This window comes from Phyllostomus discolor, chromosome 5 (assembly GCF_004126475.2).
Source record: "Phyllostomus discolor isolate MPI-MPIP mPhyDis1 chromosome 5, mPhyDis1.pri.v3, whole genome shotgun sequence".
NCBI lineage: Eukaryota > Metazoa > Chordata > Mammalia > Chiroptera > Phyllostomidae > Phyllostomus > Phyllostomus discolor.
In genome coordinates this window covers 174,718,722-174,741,498 of record NC_040907.2, presented here as the reverse complement: position 1 = coordinate 174,741,498, position 22,777 = coordinate 174,718,722, and the positions used below count along the sequence as shown (strand labels likewise).

Here is a 22,777-nt window from a genome sequence, read left to right as displayed (position 1 = left end):
CCGTCGGTGCCCATTCGCGCCCCGCGCTCCGTGAAGCCGCGCCCGCTTGGGCCACGCGCGAACTTCCCGGGCCGGATGGGCGCCCGGGCCGGCGGCGGCGGCGCCCATGGACGCTAACCGCCCGGGCGCGTTCGTGCTGAGCAGCGCGCCGCTGGCCGCGCTGCACAACATGGCCGAGATGAAGACGTCGCTGTTCCCGTACGCTCTGCAGGGCCCGGCCGGCTTCAAGGCGCCCGCACTAGGCGGCCTGGGCGCGCAGCTGCCGCTCGGCACCCCGCACGGCATCAGCGACATCCTGGGGCGGCCCGTGGGCGCGGCGGGCGGCAGCCTCCTGGGAGGCCTGCCCCGTCTCAACGGGCTCGCCTCGTCGGCCGGCGTCTACTTCGGGCCCGCGGCCGCCGTGGCGCGCGGCTACCCTAAGCCGCTTGCGGAGCTGCCCGGGCGGGCGCCCATCTTCTGGCCCGGCGTGGTGCAGGGCTCGCCCTGGAGGGACCCGCGCCTGGCCGGCCCCGGTGAGTGGCGCGCGCGGGAGTCGGCGCGGGGCGTGGGGCGTGGGGCGGCGGCCGCGCTTACCCGCTCTCCTGTGCAGCCCAGGCCGGCGGGGTCCTGGACAAGGACGGCAAGAAGAAGCACTCGAGGCCGACCTTCTCCGGCCAGCAGATATTCGCGCTGGAGAAGACTTTCGAGCAGACCAAGTACCTGGCGGGCCCGGAGCGCGCGCGCCTCGCCTACTCCCTGGGCATGACCGAGAGTCAAGTCAAGGTGAGGATTCGCGGCCGGGCGGCCTTGCAGGTCCCGCGGCACCAGGTAGACCCTCCCGCCCGCCTCCTGCGAACCGTCCGCCAGCGGCCGCCAGCCTTGGCCCAGCCCGGGAGGCGCCGCTGCCCTGAGGCTGGGGTGGGGGCGGAGGCGAGGGCGGCCTGATGCATTCCTGCGCCCGCAGGTGTGGTTCCAGAACCGGCGGACCAAGTGGCGCAAGCGGCACGCGGCGGAGATGGCGTCGGCCAAGAAGAAGCAGGACTCGGACGCCGAGAAGCTGAAGGTGGGCGCGTCGGACGCGGAGGATGACGACGAGTACAACCGGCCCCTGGACCCCAACTCGGACGACGAGAAGATCACGCGGCTGCTCAAGAAGCACAAGCCCTCGAACTTGGCGCTGGTTAGCCCTTGTGGCGCCGGCGCGGGGGACGCCTTGTGAGGCCGCGTGAGGCCGGAGGGCCAGGGCGGGGCGTGGCCGGCGCCCCCAGCCGGAGTTGTACATATATTTTTACAGAGTAAGTTATAAAGCGGCCGCCTCGGGCTCGGCGGAATCACTTTGTATCATCAATAAATTATTTAACACGTCCCGTCGGAGCCGCGGCTTCCGGCTGCACCGCGTGTTTCTTCCTTCCCGTCCCCTCTCCCGGCCGCCAGGGTCCTGCGAGGGTCGTGCGTGGGGGAGCCAGCCCGGTCCCCGCGCCCCAGAGCGGAGGCTGAGGCCGATCGGGCCGCCGGAGCCGGGGGACACACAAGGCCCGGCGCTCGGGAGGGCGGCCCGGCCCCGAGAACCCTCGGCGGGAAGGAGCTTCCGGGCCTGCGCAGGAAGAGCCGCGAGGAGCTGGACGGAGCGGGGCGCGGGGCGCCCGCAGGTGAGACTCGGGGCTGCTGCGGGCTCGCGCGGCGCCGGCTCAGTCGGGTGAGGCCTGGGGCGGACTGAAACAGGTTTTGGGGCCCGGCCCTGCTCCCTCCAGGCCCCGGCTCCCGCGGGCCCGGTCAGCTCGATTGCCTGGTGTATGAAGTGCTTTCGCCCGGTTGCTGGATATTTACAAGTGTTTGCGCAGCGCACAGCGGGTGGAGTAAGCGGGGTTTCAAATTCCTCCGCGTCACGGCTCTTCAGCTCGCGCTGGAGAAAGCGCCATTCAACCCAAACTGGGGCCGGGAAGAGAAACCCAAGAGACTGCCCGCGGGGGCGGTGCGGCCCCATCAGCGGCCCTGTGCAGCCTGCGCCAGGGCCGTGGGAGCTCTGCCCGGCCGGCGCCGCCCGCTCGGTGCATCGGCGGGACCGCCCGCCCGCCCGCGCCCGGAGGCGTCCTCCCTTCGGCGGGCTGTCCCGTGTCCGAAGGCGGGTCCCAGTACCGCCGCCCCGATTCTGCCCCGCTCACAACAGACCGGCGTCTGCTGGGCTCTTTATGTTGTGTCCTAATGGGCACAAGCACCGAGTGTTAATTCTAAAAATTAAGTGTGCACGACTGTAGCACTCCACGATTTCCTTTGGAGGACAGAGAGAAACCGTAACAGCTGGAGTTTTTGCAGCACCGCCGTCTCTAAGGACCCACTGGCGGGTTTTGTTTTTCTCCAAGGGAGCAACACGGAATTTTATTTTATTTCTGCAAGTGGAGCGTCCTCCCCGTCCTCTGGCTCCAGTGAAGAGTGAGGGGGTTTCCAGTCTTGGGTTGGAGGACGGCCCTGCATTTACATAATCTCATTAAAATGCGCGGGGCGGGGCGGCGCGTCCCTCACCGCTGCAGTGAGGAGGCCCCAGGCCCGCGTCTCCGCTCTCGGCTCGCAGGGTCTCCCCTCCAGAGGGAGGGACCGGGTCTGGTAGAGGGGACGCAGGCGGCAGGGGAGGGCGCGGCCCGGCCACACAGCACTTCCGAGGGGGGCGCGCAGAAGGGAGAGAGACAGAGCCAGGCAGAACTGTGTTCACCATGATCAATTTTATTGCTTAGGAACCGGAGCGGTCATTTCCGAAGGCCTCCACAGTGACCAGCAGCTGAAACCCCGCTGGACAGAACTGCCGCGCGGCCGAGGACAATAAGGGATGGCAGCCCCGCCCCCGTCCCGCCGGCCGGAGCAGCCTGGGCAGGCCCGGCCGCTCGCACTGGTAGTGACTGACCTACAGGCAGGCGCCCACCCGCCCGCCGCCCGAGGCCTCTTAGTGTTCTGCAGCGGAGGAGCGGACGCGCTGCTCCCCCGAGGGCCCGGTGAGGCGCCCGGGGCTGGGGGAGGGTGGGCAGCCCGGTGCCTCACGGGGCGTTGGCGGCCGAGCCCGGGACAGCTGTTCTCTTCACGGTTTTAGATGCAGTTCATGTTACAAGCGGTTTCTACTGGAAGCGGACTAGGCTATTCTCATTCCCCATGATATTATTGTTTCATGTGTAATACTTGGCACCATAGAACAGTAACAAAAGACAGACAAAACAGTTTACAAAATTCTTAAAAGGTGTACACCCGAGCCGGCTGCAGACTTCACATTCGGGTCTCACTGTCCCAGAAGAGGCCGAGGAGCAGCGGCTGTGGGTGCGGCCGGGCGTGCGTGCCCGCCCCCCACGGCGCACCGCCGGGCCCCCCCGCCCGCTCCGCGGGTGCGCGGCGCTCCCAGAGCCGACGCCCAGCTCCGCTTCTCCTCGCTGACGGGGCGCACTCGAGCATTCATACTGGAAAGTATATTCAGCCTAAGTCTGGTAAGATTTATAAATTACTTTAAAAAGTATATATTTATATGTACTCATATATAAAACGGGGAAGCAGCTGCAGTGTGATTCGGGACCATGGACGCGGCGGCGGAGGGATCGCACGGAGCCTCGCCGCCCGCGTCCCCGCAGAGCGCCTGCCCGGGCTCGCCTCCAGCTGGCAGCGGGCGCCGACGCCCGTGGGTCCCCACGCTGACAACTATTACAAACCGAAAACCGTGAAGTCTAAAATACAGAATCTCTGCTGTCTATTAGAGTTTTGGCAACAGGACTGTGGCTTATTAAAAAACCCAGTATTTCTACTTAATGTCACACGAACAGACGAGACAGTGAGGTATGTGAGCCCCGGGACGGCCGGAGGCTGAAGCGAAGTGCGGGCCGCCGGCTGGCGGGTGGCGCTCGGGCGAGTTACTCGATGCGGCTGCTGAGCGTGGACTTCCGTGGACGCGGCCTCCAGCTGCTCCTCGCGCTACGGGCAGGGCTCGCGGAGGCTCCGCTCCTGGGGCTGGCATCGCCTCCCTGCCGCGGAACCAGCGGTTGGTTACAGGCACAGACACACCGGGAAAAGCTCAGAAAAGGTGAACTCAAGGGAAGGAGCCATATTTACCACACGTCACTGCACGACACAACACTTGTGCACGTGTGCGTGAGCTTTACCTGCCCCGGGCGCCACGCGGAAGGCCAGGAACACGGGCTGCGGTGGGACAAGAGCAGGCGTCAGCACCCTGGTGGCTGCCAGCCGCCCCCTCGCCCTCAAACCCCCTCTCGTCGCCCCAGAGCCCCCACAACTGGACCGGAGACGAGCGGCCCCCAGGGGCTTCCAGCTCTGGGAAGGGGCGTTCTTCCCAGACGACGGCCGATGCTCGGACGGCTGAAGCCACTGACCGTGCCCCGGATAACGGGGGTGGGGCGGAGCTCCCGCCTGGCGCCCCTGTGGGGGCTGCGCTCCGGGCGACACCACCTGTCGCCAGCATGCCCCTCGGCGAGGACGGCCCAGGCTCCAGTGCAGGGACAGCCCCCTGCGCACATGAGTCCCTGAGGCACTGACCTGTGACCCTCACTCTGCACCCGCCCCTGAGACCGGCCAGGCATAAGGACAATAAAACACCTCAAGTGCACCCTTGGGAAATGGCCTCAGAAATAATCTGTGGGGACGTGGTATTTTTATTACAAATAGTAAAACTGTATTTTATTCTACTGTGGCTAGTCACTGCTGCCTCTTGTCTACCTGCCTACCTACCTGTCTGCCCACCTACCTACCTACCTGCTTTCCGGTGTTTTATTACAATTAAGTAGAAGTAGATAGCTCAGCCTATGCTGAGCCGCCAGCGTGCGGGCAGACAGGGAGAGGAGGCAGAGAGGCGGGCACCCCCCCCCCCCCCCGGGCCGGCTCTGGCCTGTCACCTTGTGGTCTCCCATGCAGACGTTGGGCCCGATGTGGTCGTAGGCGACAGCCTTCTCCTCGCTCTCCGACTGGGAAAAGCAAACAGAGGGACCGGTGTGGGAGGAGGGATGGTGGCGGTCCCTGTGAGCACGCACCTCCCCCCTGAGCCACTGGGCCCACCAGAGAGTCGCCGGGCAGGAGGGTGGGAGCTTCCGGCAGGTGTGGCAGCACCTGGGCCCCTGGGCCAGGACGGCGAGGAGGCTCGGTGCCCCAAGCCTACTGCTGTCGACACGACCCCCACAGTCAAAGAGCGGTGCCCACCGCGCCTGCTGCCCGCCAGGCCTGGCAGATTCCTCATTGTGGGGCAGGCTGAGGGCTCGGTCCCGGCCATCCTCCGACTGGCCGGACTGCCTGTCCGCAGCGGAAGCACCCGAGACTACGGAGTTGGGGCTGAATTACCTTTAATGCAGCAGGAAGCTGCCGGTCTTACCGTGCAGAGCGCTCACCGCCGGAGGAGGTGAGGGCGAGCTTAGCCTCCAAGGCGGCTGTGTGAGCACCCCACACGGCCGCGCCGCCCCCCCCCCCCCAAGGGGCCATGCATCACAGGCGGCGCAGCGGTTCACGGAGGCAGCACAGAGCCGTGCGTCTCCGACTGCGTAACCCCGAGACCCAGAAACAAACGACCGCGGGCGCGGCACACCTCGCCGAGCATCCATCACCGGCCCCCCGGCAGCTGCGCCGCCGCCTCCGCGTTCTCAGGCCGGAAGCAGACGGAACACGGTGACGAGGAAGCCGAGCGTGGCGTGATGGATGAGCCCGAGGCGGCGGCCTGGCGCGTCTGTGGCCCGTAGTGCCCGCCTCCCGTGTCCCTGGGGGGTGGGGGGGTGGCGCTGGGACCTCCGCCCGGGGAGGGACGGCCAACCTGGCTGGGCCCCCACCGTGCCTGCAGCATCAAACCTCACCCCCAAACGGGAGAAAGGGGGAGGGAGTGGGGGACGGGCTGAAACACCGCCGTCTGCCGAGCAGCCTCGGGCCCTGGCTGGGGCGTGGGGCGGCTGTGGGGCCGAGTGCTGGGGCCGTCTCGGTGCAGGATGCACCTCTCTTGGTGTTTCACGTTTTTCCCAGCAGGTGACACGGGTCTTGTCCCCCGAGGCGCCTGTGCTCAGTGCTGGCAGGGGTGGGGCTGAGGCAGGCCCTGTGTGCAGTCTGCGGAGGGCTGCCAGCTCCACCCCCACCCCCGCCCCCAGCCGAGCAAGCCAGCAGACCCCAAGAGCCCCAGCCTCCAGCCCAGTTTCGGTGGGGCCCGCTGAGCGGGGCCATGGGATGTGTGGGTGGCGGGTGGGTGATGGGGGGCAGGGCGTGGGTGGGCCGTGTGCTCAGGACAGCATGTGGGGGCTCTGCCCTCCTGCTGCAGCCCCCCTTGCCCAGGGCCTGAGGCCCGGGGTCTGGCCCCAGAGCACAGGCAGAGTCTGTTGGTGCAGCCCTGCGGAGGGACTGGAACCTGAGGCAGACGCAGCTGAGGTCTGGGGGTGGCCTGGGGCGGTGGGGCTGCTGTGCGCCTGCCCCTCCGGCCCCTGCCCCTCCGGCCCCTGCCCCTCCGGGCCCCTGCCCCTCCCGGCCCCTGCCCCTCCGGCCCCTGCCCCTCCCGGCCCCTGCCCCTCCGGCCCCTGCCCCTCCCGGCCCCTGCCCAGGGCACACCGAGTGTCAGGCTGCTGCCCTGGGTGAATCGACGCTGGTCATTCTTAGGTTTTTTCATTACCATATTAATGGGGTTGACAAAACCAATTCGGAAATTGATTCTTTTGAAAACATTCTTTTTGTGTTAAAATGTGGGAATTGAAAAACGCTGGCAAATCATGAGGCTCCAGGTAATCTGAACACTTCCCAGACCCCGGTGGTCTCGCAGGGCCCAGACCCCCGGCTCTGCCCACCACTCACCCTCAGAACCAGCTCCTTGGCGGACGGGGACATGAGCACGCGGTCGCACCAGGCGGGGCACCGGGTGTTCATGTACTGCTTGCCTTGGCTGGAGTCCTCGCTGTACGGGTAGCTGGGGAGACAGGACACGGGCAGGTAAGCGCACGGCTCCGGCCCCTCCTCCGAGTCCCGCCGACGGCTGTGGGGACTCTCTCTGAAGCCTCTTGGGACTGCCAGCACTCTCAGAAAGAATACCTGTATAGAAGTTTCTAGAACATAAAGTCAAACTTTACAGTTCCTTTAAAGAAATGAGATCATCTATTAAACTTTATTTTTTTAACTTAAAAGAAAAAATTTATTTTTAGACAGAGGGGAAGGGAAGGAGAAAGCGAGGGAGAGAAACATCAACATGTGGTGGCCTCTCACACGCCCCACACTGGGGACCTGGCCCACATCCCAGGCACGTGCCCTGACTGGGAATCGAACTGGCGACCCTTTGGTCTGCAGGCCCGTGCTCCATCCACTGAGCCCCACCAGCCGGGGCCCTTGGCCTTGTGTGTGGACCTGGCCTGAAGCACAGCAGAAGCTGTGCAGGAGAATACGGCATCAAGGCTCACGCACCCATCACACAGACGTGCCCAGCAGGAGCCCGGGGGATGCTGGGCCCAGCTCGGCCACATACCGGGGTCCTCCTTTCCGGCAGCGTCCAGGCACCCAGGCCGTGGGGTCACCACTGCGGTGGGCACTGCCCCGGCCCTGGCCACACAGGCCCCGCTCCACTGACCCGTTCCACCCTGGCAGAGGCCTGGCGGCCCCCCAGGAATGGGGGCCCCGCAGCCACCCGGGAGCGATGCACACAGGGGCGAGGCACGGGGCGGGGGGCACCCACCGCCCGGTCGGGCCTGAGGCCGCCAGCTGGGCAGGGTCCCGTCGTCCGCAGATGCCCCTGCCTGTCTGCAGTGTCCTGCCGCTGCCTGTCCAAGGCCCCTCCCTTTCCTCCCCGAGGGCGGCTTCCTCCTGCCCCAGGGGCCTGCCCGGGCCCACGTGGAACTGCTCCCGCCACCCACTCGGGCGTCCGGACGGGCTGCAGTGAAGGGCAGCAGGTGACCCCGGTGCGTCCCCGCAGGGCCGTGCGCCCCTCACTCGTGGCGCGGCCCTGCAGGGCCTTTGCCAAAGACGGCAACTTTTCCTTGTGAGAGTCCAAAGGGCTTTTGTAGGTTGATTCTAAAACATCACATGGTATTTGTTGTAAAAGTCACCTTATTCTGTTAAATTTTCCTGTTTCGGGAAACGGCTACTTCTGGTCTCTGGGCTGCTCCTGCAACGGGCGCTGGGGCACCTGCCCGCCCCGCACTGGGGCCTCGAGCTGCCGGCCGCGGCTGTGGGCCCCCAGCAGAGCCCGACGGTGGCCCGGCCCGGGCAGGGGCCCCCCGTCACGTGGTCGGGGGCCCGAGGCAGCAAGTGCGCTGGCTGCGCACGCAGGACTGCGCACGCGGTCCCCTCTGCCGGCACCGCTGAATCCGAGGGTGGACAGAGGCCCGCTGTCCCCACGAGCGTCCTCTCGGGACAAACGGCAGCCAGCGCCTGGCCCCGGCCTCCGCAGTTTAACCTGAGGCCTGCCCCGCCCGGGACACGCTACCCAGTCCAGGCACCCGCGGTGGAGCCCACCCAGGCCTCCCCTCCCCCAAGGACAACGTGCGGAGGCACGAAGCACCCCCACGGCTGGGGCAAGGGTCAGGGGTGTGGGTCAGGAGGTCCTGCGGGCTGTGAGGGGGCAGAGGGGCCTCTGCCGCCAGGTGGCTGCACGGTGCGTTTACCCAGAGGGCGTCTGTGGCACCTGGCCGCCTCGACGATGACCCACTGCCCCCCCCTCCCCCCCACTGCAGGGGCCCAGCGCCGTCGGGCAGCCTCTGTGCCGGACACGGGGCTCGGGGGCTCCCGGCCTCCTCTAGAGTGCCGCACGGCCCCGCACTGCCGGTGCTGTGAGGGGCGCCAAGCCACGTGGCTCCCTGGCCCGGCGTGCCCCGAGGGCCGTGCAGAGGGAGCGGGCTGCACAGCACCACTGGGGGATGCGCCGGGACAGAGGGAGAGTGGTGTCCAGCTGTTCCGGAAGCTGCCGTCTTGACGACAGGACCCCCCCCCCCCCGCCCCACAAAACTCCTGTGGCCGGGCCCGGTCCGCAGCCGCACCACGATGCCCGCCCTGGGGGGGGGTGTGCACCCCAGCGCAGGGTGAGCCCGGGGGCAGCCGGTCTGCACCGCACACCAAAGGCCGCTCAGCAGTTCTGCGAGCCACGGCCCCGGGAGCACTGCGGGGCCTCGAGATGAGGCGCGGGCCCGCTGCCTTCCTGTCTGCGGACAGGGCCTCACCCCACAGCCTGCCCCCCGCCGCCCCGGACGTCCCAGCAGCGGGTCGGGAGCTGACATTGATTAACACGGTGCTGGCTGTGCTTGCAGGCTTATCTGAAAGCAAACCCCATGCAGGGTGGGGACTCGGGGCAGCGAGGGGGAGTCGCCGTGATGAATGGCCGGGTGATAAAGCTAACAATCACCCACCTGTCCTCGAGGCCCCACCACCCCCACCTCCCCGCACCTCAGGATGTGGGCAGTGGCCCCTCTACTGGGGGACCAGCCCTGCCAGCAAGGCCCGGGTCCCCACACGAGCAGGCTGGGCTGGCCAGGTGCCGCCGAGGCTCTGAGGCCGACAACACCAAGCCCGGCTGTGCTGGCCAGACGGGGGTGGGGGCTCTTCCGGAACCGCCCCCCAGGAGCAGACGGGGGAGGGGTGCTGCAGCACTCCTCAGGGAGGGGGAGCACAGGGCCCTCCGGTCTCTCTGGGCAGGGCGGCAGCTGCGCCCAAGCCACGGCCCTGCGCAGGGACGGCAGGCGCCCAGCCCGGAGGCCGACGCAGTCGCGGAGGACACGGTGAGACACGTGTCGCAGAGACCCCCCAACGCCGCCGGGGGGCCCCCGGACCTGGCACGTGTGAGGCTCCAGAGGGGCGGCAACACTGGGATCAAAGAGAAAGACCGACGCCGAGCTGCGGCCACACGGAAACCGCGAGGTGGGACGCCGGCCGCTGAGTCCCCGAGGGAGAGTCCGGGCCAGGGAGGCCGGCGCTCAGGCCGCACCTGGGCAGAGCGCTCCCGCGCGCAGGGCCCCGGCGCCGCCCGCTGTTCCTGCAGCTGCGTCTCCGCCCCTCGCTCCGCAGCGCTTGGTCCCCAGCGTCCGTGTGGGCCATGTCCCGCCTGGGCGGGGGGCCAGCCGGACAGACGGGCGTCCCCGCTCCCTCCCGAGCACCCGGCCAGACAAGCAGCAGGGCCCGCTCCTCCTGCACGGAGCTCACACTTCGCGTCCCGGCCCACGGAAAGTGCGGGCAGGGCCCCTGGTCCTCCAGCTGCAGACGGCCGCCCTGTCTGTGGAGACAGAGGGCCCAGCCCGGCCCGGCGCCGGTCCCTGTGGGCACCGCGAGGGGAGGGGCGCCGCGGGGAGAACGGCCTCAGGACCTGCGGTGGCTCTGCGCCCGAGCGCAAGCTCCGACTGGGCTGAGAGGTCGACTGTGGTCCTTCCTGGGAGCCGGGCCCCAGACTCCAGAGCCGCCGGCTTGAGGGCACGAGCCAGGAATGCCTCTCCCTTCCTTCTCCCCACACGTCCGTCTCTGCACCCTTTACCTGGGGCTTCCAAACCCCAAGGCGTCTACCTGAAAACTAAGCCAACTGGCTGTGCAGAGCCTGCAGGCCACCCCGGCCCCGAAACGCCCCCCCCCCCCCCCGAGGGCTGGGTGCTCCCCGCTTTAGGGCACTCATGCATGGCCAAGTCCCTTTTGTCCCAAGTGGGGGACGTTCTCAGGTTCTGGGGAGAGAGTGGAGACATTTCTGGGGGCTGTTCTCCTGCCCAGGAACCAGTCAGACCCCGTGGAGATTCCGCTCAGCAGGGCTGTCCTGGGGCCTTGCTGAGGGCAGGGGGTCATGCACAAAGCCACTCAGGCCTCTTGTCCTGAGGGCTGGGCAGGGACACCCAAAGGTCAACACCCAGGAAACACGGAAGAGCCTTCCAGTTGCCACCAAAGCAACCCCTCTTGTGTTCCAGGGACACAAAAGACACCAGATGAACAGGGGGATCTTAGGGGCCACCAGGTCAGAGCCGCCTGCCCAGGGAAGCCCGGGACCCAGCAGCCCTGCACCCTGCTCAGGACCTCCTGTCCTTCTGTCCCTGTGTGGGGGACTTTCAAGGCTGCGGGATTTGGGAGAGACTCGAGGGGCAGAGGCCAGCACGGGCACGGGTGTCCACAGGGCCGCGCCCTGGCCCATAGGACCTCCCAGGCCTCCTCCATCCTCCGCCGGCTCCGCAAGGCCCTGGGGAAGGGGCCCATGGGCCTGTTCAAAGAGGGAGAGACAGGGTATCTGGAGGGGGCTCCTGGACACACCCCGAGAACGCCGTCAGCAGGCGCACACCTGCAGCGCTCAGCGCACCCCGGTGCGCCCCGAAAGCAGCCCCCGAGCTGGGCCGGGGCCGGGGCCTGGACAGCGGTGACTGCAGCCTGGCTCACTCACGGGCGCATCAGCCTGGCGGCCCGAGGGCAGAGTGGAGCCCACTGTCCCTGCTTCCCTGGCTCCCCGACACCCACACTGTCGGTCTGGGTGCGGACCCTGTCAGCTGGAGCCCGCACCCGGTCAGAGGGGCACAGGCCCAAGGCCCGGTGGCTTCCTGTCTGTCATTGCCCTCTGCTGCGTCCAGGCCCTGGGAGGCCCTGGGTGTACGGCCAGCCAGAGGGAACGAGCGGGAGGCTGACGCTGCGGACGCCTGGATTCCGAAAGCGTCGGCGAGAAACACAGCAGAGGCTGGCGAGTACACCCGAGCCCCTGCAGACCCAGCGGAGGAAGACCCACGGCACCGGCCGCCTCTGCCGGCTGCAGGACACACGACCAGCAGGCCACGTTTTGCATGGGGGGAGACATCTTTCACAAGGGAAGTGTCCCTCGTTGCTCTCAGCCGGCTGCTTCTTTGGGCCTCAGGAACGGCTACAGGCTGGATGCACGGGTGCACCGGCCGCCCTGAGAGGAGGGTAGTTACCTGTTCACCCAGGAGGCAGGGCCCCTTACCTGGGAGGGAACGAGATGTCCAGTTCATACAGTCTGTCCTTGAAGACAGACAGCTCTTTGTCAAATTCTAGGAGCTGAAGAGAGAAACAAGACAATCAAGTCACTGGTGTGTCTGCCTGGGAGCACCGCGCGGTCCTGGGGGCATGGCGGTCGGAACCGTAGGGGCCTGCAACTTTCAGGACCACATCCTGCAGTTGGGTGGTGGGCCGCTCCCCGAGACCCGCCCAGTAGTGTCCTGAGGGCCCTGGGGAGGGGGGAACCCCACAGCCCCTGCTGATGAGGCCATACTCAGGCTCCAGCGCGGCTGCTGCTGGTGCTGGGACCCACGTGCCCGTGGCTGAGCAGCCACCTCCCTGTGCAGAAGCCAAGCAGCGCAGGAGGCAGGGCCGGCGCTGTCCCAAGGAGGGGCCACCACTCCGGCTGTGCTCAAACTAAGTCAGAGGTGAGCAGTGTCCGCCTCACACGGGGACCTGGCACAAACGCCCGAAGTCTGCACGCCCCACAGGGCACGCTGCGCCCGGGAGGGAAGGGGCGCCGCAGCCTCTGGCCACACTGGGCGGCGACGAGCCGGCACCACACGTGCCCTCGGGACGTGTTCATTAATCAAGCCCCCTGGCAGCTGGGTGGGCGCGGCCTCGCACAGGGGCTCCCCTCGAAGCTGCCTCATCCATCACCCCCAAAGCGTGCCAGCGCAGTGCCGTGTGCACGGCGGTCACCCGTGTGCCAGGTGCTACCTGGGGTGGTGGGCAGCCCCGCCCGCCTGCTGGTCCCCGGGGCTGGGAGGGAGCGGGAAGGCACAGGACGGCGCTGCTGGAGTGCTGGGGCCGGGGCGGGGGCTCCTCGTGCACAGGGCGCTCCTGACACGGCTCTCCGACTCGGCGTCGAGCCCCTCCCGGCAGAGAGCCCCCTGCACTCCCTGGCGAGGCTCGGAGTGCAGGGGTGGGGCCTGGACCCCATGGGGACATGGGAGCCCACACCTGCCGGCCTGGCACACTGGCAGAACCCTCACCGGCTCAGCATCACCAAGTCCAGCGGCCAGGAGACTGAGGCCCCGGGGAAGGGTGCAGGGCTGGAACGGGGCCTTGGGGCAAAGGTGGGCCCAGGAGAGGGGAGGGTGGGGTGCAGGCTGGCTCCCTGAAACGCCCGCTCCCCCTCTGGGGAGGACTCTGGGGAACTCCCGAGTCAGCTCCTCAGCTGGGCTCGGGGTGAGGGGATATCCTGGGGACTGAAATGCACCTTCAAGGGGGAGGTGAGAAGCAGTCCAGAATGTGTGCGTCTGTGTTTATAAACATGTGTTTTCATGCATGTGGGTGCCCGAGAGCCAGCTCTTGCGTGCGTGTACATGCTTCAGAAAGCACACCCCTGCCCGGCAGCTTGTCCGGGAAGCTGGGGAGCCCCGGGAGAGGTTGCTGGCGAGGCCCTGAGTGCGAGGCGGTTTCCTGCTCCCAGCTCTGCCGGACACGGCCCGCAGCCCGCCAGCCCCGCTGTCCGGTCTGGGCGGCAGCGCTGAACGATGCGGCTACTTGAGTCTCACCACCTTCCACTTGCTACGGGTGTTAAGCAAAAACACAGCAGATGCACCTCTGCTTGGGAACGGGCTGGGCTCTTCCAGCTGCTCCGACAGGAGCAGAGCCTGCGGCTCCGTCCCCGAGGGTCCCTGCCTGTCCTGCTCCGCAGCAGGGCCACCCCCACCCACCCGAGCCACAGGGCACGGAGCTGCCCTGACACGCTCGCCCCTCCGAGCCCACGTGGACCTGTCAGCCCCCGCTGTGTCGGGGCTGTGTCGGGGCTGTGCCAGACACACTGCCCAAGGACGCGGGAAGCACCAGACGGCTCTTCGCCCTCCGGGACTTCCTGGGGGGGGGGGGAAGTGGCAGGAGCACTGTGGTGTTTATAACCCCACGTCAGACCCTAAGGCTGGCTGCCCTGGCAGGTGGGCGCGGGCCGGCGTGGCCTGCTGTCCTGCTCTGACAGGCTGGTGGGACCCTTGGCTAGGGGACCGGCAAGGAGACGGTGCTCAAGTGCCAGGGCCTGGGGCCTGCTCACACCCGGGGTCCCCCCAACGCGAGGGTCGGGGGGCCTGCTGCCGGCACCAGACACCGACGTGGGGCGTTGCTGGTCGGAAGCCACGCTGCACGTCTGCGGAAACGATCACGTGTGTCTCTGAGACCTTTCACAAACACGATCACCGATTCCGCGGGTGTCTTGAACATTCTTCTTGATTACCAAGTGAGGAACGGCGCGGGGCGTGTGTGGACAATGATAAAGCAGCTGGCGGTCATACGTATCTGTCAGGGGCCCTCCCCGCCGCGCAGATCCCACTGTTGCTGCAGAGACGCCGTGCTGATAAAGGAAAGGGCCGGAAAATCAATGCGCCCGGAGCCGCAGCAGCTGCTGAACACGCAGCAGACACCGGCGTCCAGCAGGCCCAGCCCCGCGGAAGCCCCGGCCGGCCGGGACGGCCCAGCGAAATTTAATCTCTCCAAATCCTCGCCAGGGCGCTCCATCCTGCAGCCTGACAGCCCACGTGTAATTAATTATACAACTTCGACGGGAGTATCGACTGCACGGAGCCATAAATCATAGAGAAAGTCAATGGGCATGGACACATTCAATCATGTCCCGGCCGATGATCACTGCTCTTAAAACACAATGATTATTTTCAGGAGCCAGCTCGAATTAAATTCCTGTCAGGCGGGAACAAGACCGGCGGTTGATGAAGGGTGCGATGGTTCTGGGGCTGCATCCGGCGCGGGCACATCCGTCCGGCGGGCGGCAGTTTGTCCCCGTGGCCGTGCTGCCGCGCGTCTCACCGCGGAGGGGACGGGCTCTCTGGCGGCTCGTCACGCCATCTCTCTCACCCCTTGGGGGAACGGAGTGACCCTGTTTCCTGTGTGTGGCTGACGTGAGGCTGATCCCCGCACGTGCCGACGGCTGGGCAGGACACACGCGCACACCCGTGGGAGCCCCGGGGTCCCGGAGCTGCGGCTCCTGCTGCTGCGGCCGCAGGGTCTGTTGCCAAAGCCCCAGCTCCCCGCCCGCGAGGGCCGGGTCCCGCTGAGCGCCCCCTGCCGCGTGAGGCTCTCGCTGTGGCACAAGGGGCCGCCCGGGAACCTGCCCCAACCCCACCGCACGTCTGCATCTAGAATCAGACCCAGAAGCTCTCCTGAACATTCCGACTAACTTCCCTCCACGGGAGAAAACAGTTTCTCGCGACTCACGACAGCAGTGCTGGTCACCTCCACTGGCCGCTGCAGCGTCTGTCTGACCGTGGAGAGGAAACCCGTGACTCGGCCCCACACGTGCCCTCACCCCTGTTTCTAGAGCGTGACCTCGTCTCCTGGCCACTGCACCATTCGGCTGCAGGCCCGGCTTCTCCCTTGGCTGACGGAGCCTCCTCTCACCCATCTCCTTGCTTCTTCCAGAACATTCTGGCCCCTCAGCTGCCCCAGTGCTCCCCCCCGGGCTCACTGTTCTCCTAGGGAACCTCTGCTCTCTTCCCCCAATGGTAGTCTCAGGACTCCTGGCTCTGGGGGGCCATCTCTGGGCTGGGGCCTGCAAGCCTGCCATCTGGCCTTCTCCAGTTCAGACGGCCACCCCGCTGCCCAGGGACGGGTGGCTCTGTGAGTCTCTGGCCCCTCCCCTCCCCACAGCACACCTGACCACGTCCTGTCCCCACCCTGTTCCTCGAGCTCTCACCGCTGCCAAGTGCCCCAGGCCCTGCCGAGGTCCCTGGGACAGCGCCCTTGGGGGTGCAGACCACGGCCCAGCACAGTCCCCGCCCCACGGGGCTTCCCGCCGGGGGCAGCTCGGCTGAGCCGAGAGTGTCTGTGTGCTGAGTGCGGGCACCTCGCCAGGGCCCGAGGCTCCTTGAGGAGGTGAGAGACACACTGGCCAGCACTGAGGCGCGGAAGGGCGGTGCTGAGGCCTGCGGGGGGCATGAGGGTTCCAGGCTGCACCCTCGACAAGGCCCTGGCCAGGCACCAGGCTGGGGGACCGAGGGGCTGGGACAGACTCAGAAGCTGCCTGGCCTGAGAGGTGAGGGAGCCGCTTGACACTGCTGTGACCTCCAGGAGGGGACCCAGGGATTGGGGGAGGGCACCCGTGGGCTGAGGCAGCGCCAGGGCTTCTGAAGGAGGAACACGGGCCTTGCAGAGTGTGCCAGGAGGTCCAAGAGCCACTGCCACCCAGCACGTGGAGGTGCCGGCCCTTCTCCGACCGCCCATCATGCGCAGCCCTGCGGGAGCCTCCCGCACCCCAGGGAGGCCGCGCTGAGTGCAGAGCCCCGAGGGCCCAGCTCGGCCTGGAGTGGGAGCGCACGAGGGGCCTGAGGTGGACAGGAGACAGAGAGATGGGGCATTGTCCAGATCTGGGAACCCGAGACCCAGGGGCGAGGGGGCACCCAGAGCACAGAGCTGAGTGGGAAGGGGGGCCAGGGGTGGGTCCATGAGGGGCACGGTCCCGGTGGGGTGCTGCCCAAGGCACGGCCTGGTATCTAAGCACCTCCCTGAGCTGTGAGGCAAAGGTGTCCTCGCAAGGGCTGCCAACGGTCTTGGTGGCACAGGGCAGGCTGCAGCGGTGGGGGACAGGGGGCCCAGAGTGGGGGCAGCGGCACACCCCGAGGAGGGGGGGAAGTGCAGATGGGGCGAGGCAGGCGGCTTCAGAGGGAAACACCAGCATGGCTGGAAGGGCCCGGCTGTCCTGGGGCCGCTGGGACTGGGACGCGCCCACAGGGTCCCACCCCACCCCCGGGGCAGCTCCCGCACTGCTGGGCCCTCCCAGCACCAATGCCCCAGGGGCAGCTGGCGCGGACTAGCCTGAAAGGCCCCAAGTGCGCCTTCTCAGGAATCCGGGGGCTGGTGGCTCATCAGCTCAGGAGCAGTCCCAGCGAGGCCCCTCCGCCAGGGAGATGCGCACGGGCCACGCATCCCCTGCTCACTCCCGGGAGCATCACTCCCAGGAGCATCACTCCCGGGAGCACGGCTGCGGGGAGCCGTTTCACGTGCGGTGGAAATGCAGCCCAGCCCTCACGTGGAAAACCCGCGGTGCGAGTCGGCACATGGGACCACGGCCACGGGCAGGTTCTCCCGTGGGGGATCAGGCCTGGTTGTACCCAGACTGCCACGAGACTTGGTTTTGCTAGAACTCCCTCACCCTGAATGAGGCCGCAAGGGCTTACTGCAACTTCCTAGAATCTGAGCTAAACCTCCCAAGAATGGAGTGTGACCCGTTCAGCCACTTTCCCCCTGGGTCTGCCACATCCTCTCTTTGAAGTTGTTAGCAGCATTCTTTCCTTCGTTACGTGTAAAAGGCAGTCCCCTGCAGCGAACCTGTGCACAGTAAATGAGGACCGCCCTCCTCGTAACGCACCCAGCGAAGCCACAAAGGCCTGTCCAGGCGGGGACTGGCTCACTGGTCCCCGCACTCCCCCCACCCTCGGAGAGTGGCTATGGCGTCCCTTTTTCTCCACAGGACTTCTGCTGTCCGTGTGTATTTGTTCACGAGCAGCCACCACACACGTGGATCCTGTGGCCAGGACCCGCACACGCGGTGACTGCACGGGAGAGGCAGACACCTGCCGAGGGCCAGGCCCCGCGGCAGCACAAGCGGACAGCATGGCGGTGCTGTGGGGACTGGTTCCTCCCGGAGGGGTCTGAGCCACTCCCAGGCGCGTGCACGCACACACATGTAAGCAGGGTGACGGGCTGCCTCGCCCACGCACACGTGTGGTTCCTCCCTGCCCTGAACGGAGCTCAGGCCTGTGGGCCCCGAGCCCGGAGGTCTGTGTCTGCCTCTCCCGGGTGATGGTCCCAAAGACCCACAGCTGAGGCTGAGGGGTCCCAGCAGAGAAGTGACAGGGGGCTGAGGGTTCAGGAGCCGCCCCGGGCTGTGCCAGCACCAGGAAGCGTGGTCCCGGGGACCCCAAGGGCACGGGAGGCTCAAGGCCAGGGAAAAGGTCGAGCGTCCGGCTGAGGAACTCACCGCAGTGCCGTTGTCCTCACGGAAAACCTCCTGGTTGAAGTAGTCGAACAGTTTCTTCTCCAGCTGCAGCATCACCTGCCGAGGACGGGCCATGAGCCCCGTGGGGGCAGAGCCCGCACGGCTCAGGCAGTCCCCCCGCTTCCCCAGCTCGGGGCAGCTGCTGTGTGTCACCTCCCCCCCCGCCCCGCAACGACAGGCTCTTACCTTCCGGTCGTTGTCCGACTCACGGAATATCAGCTTCACGACTTCGTTGGTGTCGGCAGCGCGGACCGTCTGCATCGTGGCCTTTGTGCAGAGAGTCTGGGGGGACACGGTGCGGGGGAGACTCAGTCCCGGGAGAGGGTCCTTCCGCCCACCTGGCAGCCGTCACTGCAGAGCCAGCAGCTCTTCCGGCCTCTGTCCCACCTTCACCCCTTCCACACCTCCATGTGAAGGGCTCCCAGGACGCTGTGGGGTCATGAACTGACCAGCGGCACCCAAAGGCATGCCTGTGCTGCCCCACTTCCTGGGCCAGGGCTGTAGGCCACAGCACCCGTGTGCTCCTGCCACCCCCGCCCCCGCCCCCGCCCCCACGGGCTCTGGCCGAGCAGGCTTTCCCGGGCACGGCCTGAGTGGGGAAACAGAGGGACAGCGAAGCCACAAGCAGCCACGGCAGCTGGAGGCACACAACCATGACATCAGCCCCAGAGTCCCGGGCGCTAGACAGGGCCCGGACGGGGACACAGGGGCTGGGGGTGCCCTGAGGAAGGGACAGCAGCTGGGCATCTAGGGAGAGAGGGAAGGGCAGGCACTGTCACCCCCCGTGCCACCAGCTGACTGGCTAAAAATTAAATCAAATCTGGCTGTTCAGGAAATTCTTCTCACCTGTGTGTGTGCACACGGGCGCACAGACCACGGCGCCCCGGCCCACGTGTGGCTCTAAGGGGCATCAACAGTGGGTGGACGGGGAGGGGCCCTCGGGGCACACGTAACAGGAGAAGTGACCATGTGGTGTGGAGAGAGCAGGGCTCTGAAGGGGCTGACACCCCATGCTCCCGCGTGGACAGGATGGGGAGCAGGTCACACCCAGCACGTCAGAGGCAGCGGGGGGGGGGGGGGGGGGGGGGGGGCCGGGGCCGGGCCCGGCCTGAGGTGCGGGCTGCCACTGGGCTGTGGCTGTGTGTGGACCACACCTCAATAAAGCTGCCTTTGAAAAGGACGAGATGACGCTCATTGTAAAAAGGCCACTGCAATGAAGTGGCTGATGTTCCCGCTGCACCAACATGTCCCTCTGGAGGGTCCAGGCTCGGCTCGGCTCTGGGCGGAGCAGCCCTCCCCTGGGAGCGCGGAGGCCCGTGGCCCCCAGAGCACTCGGGGCGGGCCATTGACATTCCCAGCACAGCCGGCTGAGCGGGTCAAGCCCCCAGTGTGGCTTTTGGACTCATGTGTCACAAGTCAGTCTGGCGGCCTTCAAATGGCGAGGATTAGAACAAGCCTGGCACAACCCAGAGCAGAGAGCTGCCGCTCCATCCAGATGCTAATGGGCTTAAGTGGCTTAAGCGCCTCCATGAAAGGGGCAGGGCTGGGGCGGCAGACGGCCATTGTGGCTGCTGCAGGCCGACTCCAGGAAGGCAGGGGTCTCCTCCCAAAGGCGTCTGCTGGAAGCGCTGAAAAAGTTGCCTTATCGGGCCCCCCCAGGCAGGCTCCCAGAGGACGAACATCTCATCTCCCACACCCTCCCAGCTCCTCGGTCACCGGGGTGGGGGCCGATGGGACCGCCGGCCACGGCTCCCCGCCTGCCGTTGTCGGCTCCCCGCCTGCCGTTGTCGGCGTGCCCACTCATGCGGAGACGTGCAGGCGGCCCTTCCGGCTCCCTGCCAACGGAAGGGATTTTCCTCTTTTGAAAGCAGAAAAAGCACCCAGAGGCTGTTCTCAAGGGGCCGTCTACAGCTTATTTCATTATTAGCAGCCACACATGGGGTGCAGGCCAGGCCGCCAGCGCCGGCCCCCTGGGCTCTCGGAGTGCTGCTTTCTCTGGGCGCTGACGGCCCGGGGTCGCCGAGGCTGTCCGCCTGCCACAGGAACGACAGGGCTCCCGTGCTTCCTCTCGGTCTGGAGGACCAGCAAGGCGTGCCGCAGGGCCCATGCCGCCGCCAGGGCTGTGGCCAGTGCGGCCAGTGCTTTCTGTGGCCATGCCCCTCAGCAGCCCGCCGAGTCCCACACAGCCACAGCGCCAGGGGCGCCGTGTGCGGTGGGCCCCACTCGCCCTAGGAACTCAGCTGGGCTCGTGGCCCCAACTCAGCCGCCACACACACTCCGCTCCAGGACGGGATGGGGACGTGGGCAGATGGAGCTCAGCTTCAGAGCAGCCAGCACCTGGGTACCTGCGAGACCGGCCCCGGGGGACCCAGACTGGGCCTCCCAGGTTGTGCTGTTCTGCACCCACCCCTCCTTCTGGGCCTTCCCACACTGAGCCTGGCCCGGGGGCTGCGGGGGCTGCAGAGCTTCGGACAAGGCGCCTCCTCTACACAGTGCGTGTGCGGTGCCGTGAGGGCCGCTCCGTGCTTGGAAACGCCATCCAGACAGACAGAGCCGTGGACGGAGAACCTTCCACCAGGAGCAGAAGCCAGGTCAGGCAGCTTCAAGCAGGGAGCGAAAGGCACAGGGCTTGGCAGGGTTTTCCCACTTAATTTTTTAAAAACATTTTAAAAGTGTTTGTGGATTTCAGAGCGAGGTGGAGAGGGAGCAAGGGGAGAGAGAAACGTGGGTTGGCTGCCTCCTCTGAGGACTCTGGCTGGGGACCGATCCCGCAGGCCCCGGCCCTGACCGGGGGTCCAACCAGCGACCTTTCGGTGCACAGGACGGCGCCCAAGCCCCGGAGCCTGGGCAGGGCCAGTGTCCTCATCCAGCCGCCGAGCTTCTCAGCGGTGAACAGCCGCCGTGACCATGTGTTCCCCGTGCCCACCTCCAGGGTGGCAGCTTGGCCTGCAGTTCCCAGGAGCCACTGGGCTCTGGGTCCAGTTCTAACTGTGGCTCTGGAGGTCACCCAGTCGACAAGCGGCCTGTGCCGGGGCCGGTAGCGGGGGGACTAGTGAGGAGATAGCAGCCGTGCGTGGACCTCCAGGCGGGGGGCCGGCCTGGGCCACGGCCTGACGGGCAGCGTGAGAGCTGGGGAGCCCGAGGAGAGCGGGGAGCACCGGGCGTGCACAGGGGGCGGGGCAGCTCCAGGGCCCACGCAGCTCGTTCCCCTCGGCTCAGGCCCCACCCAGGGGCTCAGGGCTCCTTCCCGCCTCGGGGCAGAAAGAGGACAAGAACGCATTCCTGTTTCACCTCTCTCCTCTGCCCGAGAAGACAGAACAGGATGTACGTGCTGCAAAGGCATATTGTGAATCAAACACCCTCTTCGGCTGAACACGAACGGCTCACCTTGCCTCTGCCCACAAAGCCCCACACGGACGGGGGACACGCCTCCAGCTTCCTCGACCCCCGGAGTCAGGAAGCTGCGGCCTGGGAGCCTGCATGGGTCTCCGGGCCCCTTGGCCCTGGCACTGGTTCTCGAGGCCACCAAGGGCACGGAGCAGAGACGTCAGGGCCCCGGGGGGCCAAGACGGGCCACCAGGCACCGGAGTGCACCCACTGCCCCCCATGCTCTTGGCCAGGCAGGACAGGCCCACCGCTGAGCGCTGCTGAGGGGGCAGCCGGGTCGCTGGGTGCTGCGGCGCCCCCGGGAAATGTCAGGCACAGCCTGCCTGGTAAGTGCCCTTTCTGCCAAGTCCCTGGCCACCCCTGCTGGCGAATGAGCTCACCGCGGGGCCGCCCCAGAGCCACAGGCGCCGGGACACTCGGCGGACAGGCCACGCATCCTGCCTCTGGAAGCACCCTGAGGAGGGAGCACGCGAGGGGACGCCAGGCCCTGGCACCACCTGAGATTGGAAGGTCCTGGAAGGCGCTGTTCTTGCCAGGGCCCAGAGCCCACTGGGGGTGGTGGGGACCCCACAGCCCACCAGTGTGGGCTCCCACCGTCGGCCCCGGGCCGCCGGCACGCCTGAGCCAAGTTTGCAACCAGGGGGCAGGGGCCCCAGACACACGGCTTGGACCCCGGGGGCCCCGTGCCCCCTGGTTGCCTCGGGTCTGGTCTGGACCGGCATGTCTGGGGTGCTGAGCTGGGCTGCCGTCACTGTCCTGGCCACAAAAAGGGGGTGGTGAGATTTAATCCTGACTTTGGTTGGTGACAGGGACGAATCAGGCCAGGTGTCGGCAGGCAGTTCGGGCACTGCAAGTGTCCCTCTGCGCTGCGGCCAGGAACCCCGACGCCTGCCCTGCTACTGCTGCCCCCTGCTTCCAGAGCTCCACACACAGGACAGGCCACCCCCAGGGGCAGTGCTCTCATACCTTCCTCAGGAGCCAGACTGCCTCCAGAAGACCGGTCTCGTCTCCTTCTCAGACTGAGGCCTGGAGGAAGCGACCCTGCGGCACCCGGTTCTGCCTGGACACACCCACGCCAACCGCACACTGCGGCCAGCCCACGAGACGTGGGAGCACGTGGACCCTGCGTCCTGGCCCCGGGCAGTGGCCTTTCCCGGAGGGCGCGGAGCCCAGCGTTCCCGGGGCATCTGCGGCCGGCCGCATGGGGCGGGTGGGTGGGCCCGAAGACACGCCTCCCCCCCCTTCACGCCCACCCCTCCCACACGGTCGTGCTCGAGCTTTCATCCCGCTGACAGCGCCACGCCAGAGAACATGTAGGCCCTCTGATAGCATGAAATCGGACACAAAGGCGAGGGGACAAAGGCGGGCGGGCGGCCCGGCCGGCCTGGCGCTGACTCCAGTCACAAAGAGATGTTCGCAGGCCGGGCTCGGGAAGAGCTGAAAGGAGAAGCGTGCGAAGGGACAGGTCTCGAAGAAAAAGTCCTGCCCGGACGGGTGCGGCTCCACGGGTTGGGCGTCGGTCCGCCCACACACCTC

At 67.0% G+C, this 22,777-nt stretch overlaps 2 protein-coding genes across 3 annotated transcripts in view; one reads left to right on the top strand and one right to left on the bottom strand.

Moving 5' to 3' along the window:
• On the top strand, positions 1-1,379 carry NKX6-2 (NK6 homeobox 2). The gene is made up of 3 exons (XM_028514134.2): positions 1-512; positions 590-762; positions 944-1,379. The coding sequence occupies exons 1-3, from the start codon at positions 107-109 to the stop codon at positions 1,196-1,198; spliced, it is 834 nt and encodes a 277-aa protein (XP_028369935.1). The 5' UTR covers positions 1-106; the 3' UTR covers positions 1,199-1,379.
• A 1,298-nt stretch (positions 1,380-2,677) lies between these two features.
• Positions 2,678-22,777, bottom strand: part of INPP5A (inositol polyphosphate-5-phosphatase A) — a 144,844-nt gene continuing 124,744 nt past the window's right edge. Inside the window, exons 10-16 of one of the 2 annotated variants that reach the window (XM_036027465.1) lie at positions 18,041-18,136; positions 17,837-17,911; positions 11,855-11,928; positions 6,775-6,886; positions 4,857-4,925; positions 4,110-4,146; positions 2,678-3,971 (exon numbers count right to left, since the gene is read on the bottom strand). In XM_036027465.1, the coding sequence (XP_035883358.1) occupies positions 3,922-3,971; positions 4,110-4,146; positions 4,857-4,925; positions 6,775-6,886; positions 11,855-11,928; positions 17,837-17,911; positions 18,041-18,136 (513 nt within the window). In that variant the 3' untranslated portion in view covers positions 2,678-3,921. Of the gene's footprint in view, positions 3,972-4,059; positions 4,147-4,856; positions 4,926-6,774; positions 6,887-11,854; positions 11,929-17,836; positions 17,912-18,040; positions 18,137-22,777 lie in introns of both variants that reach the window. The other variant, XM_028511903.2, reaches the window with a different exon arrangement.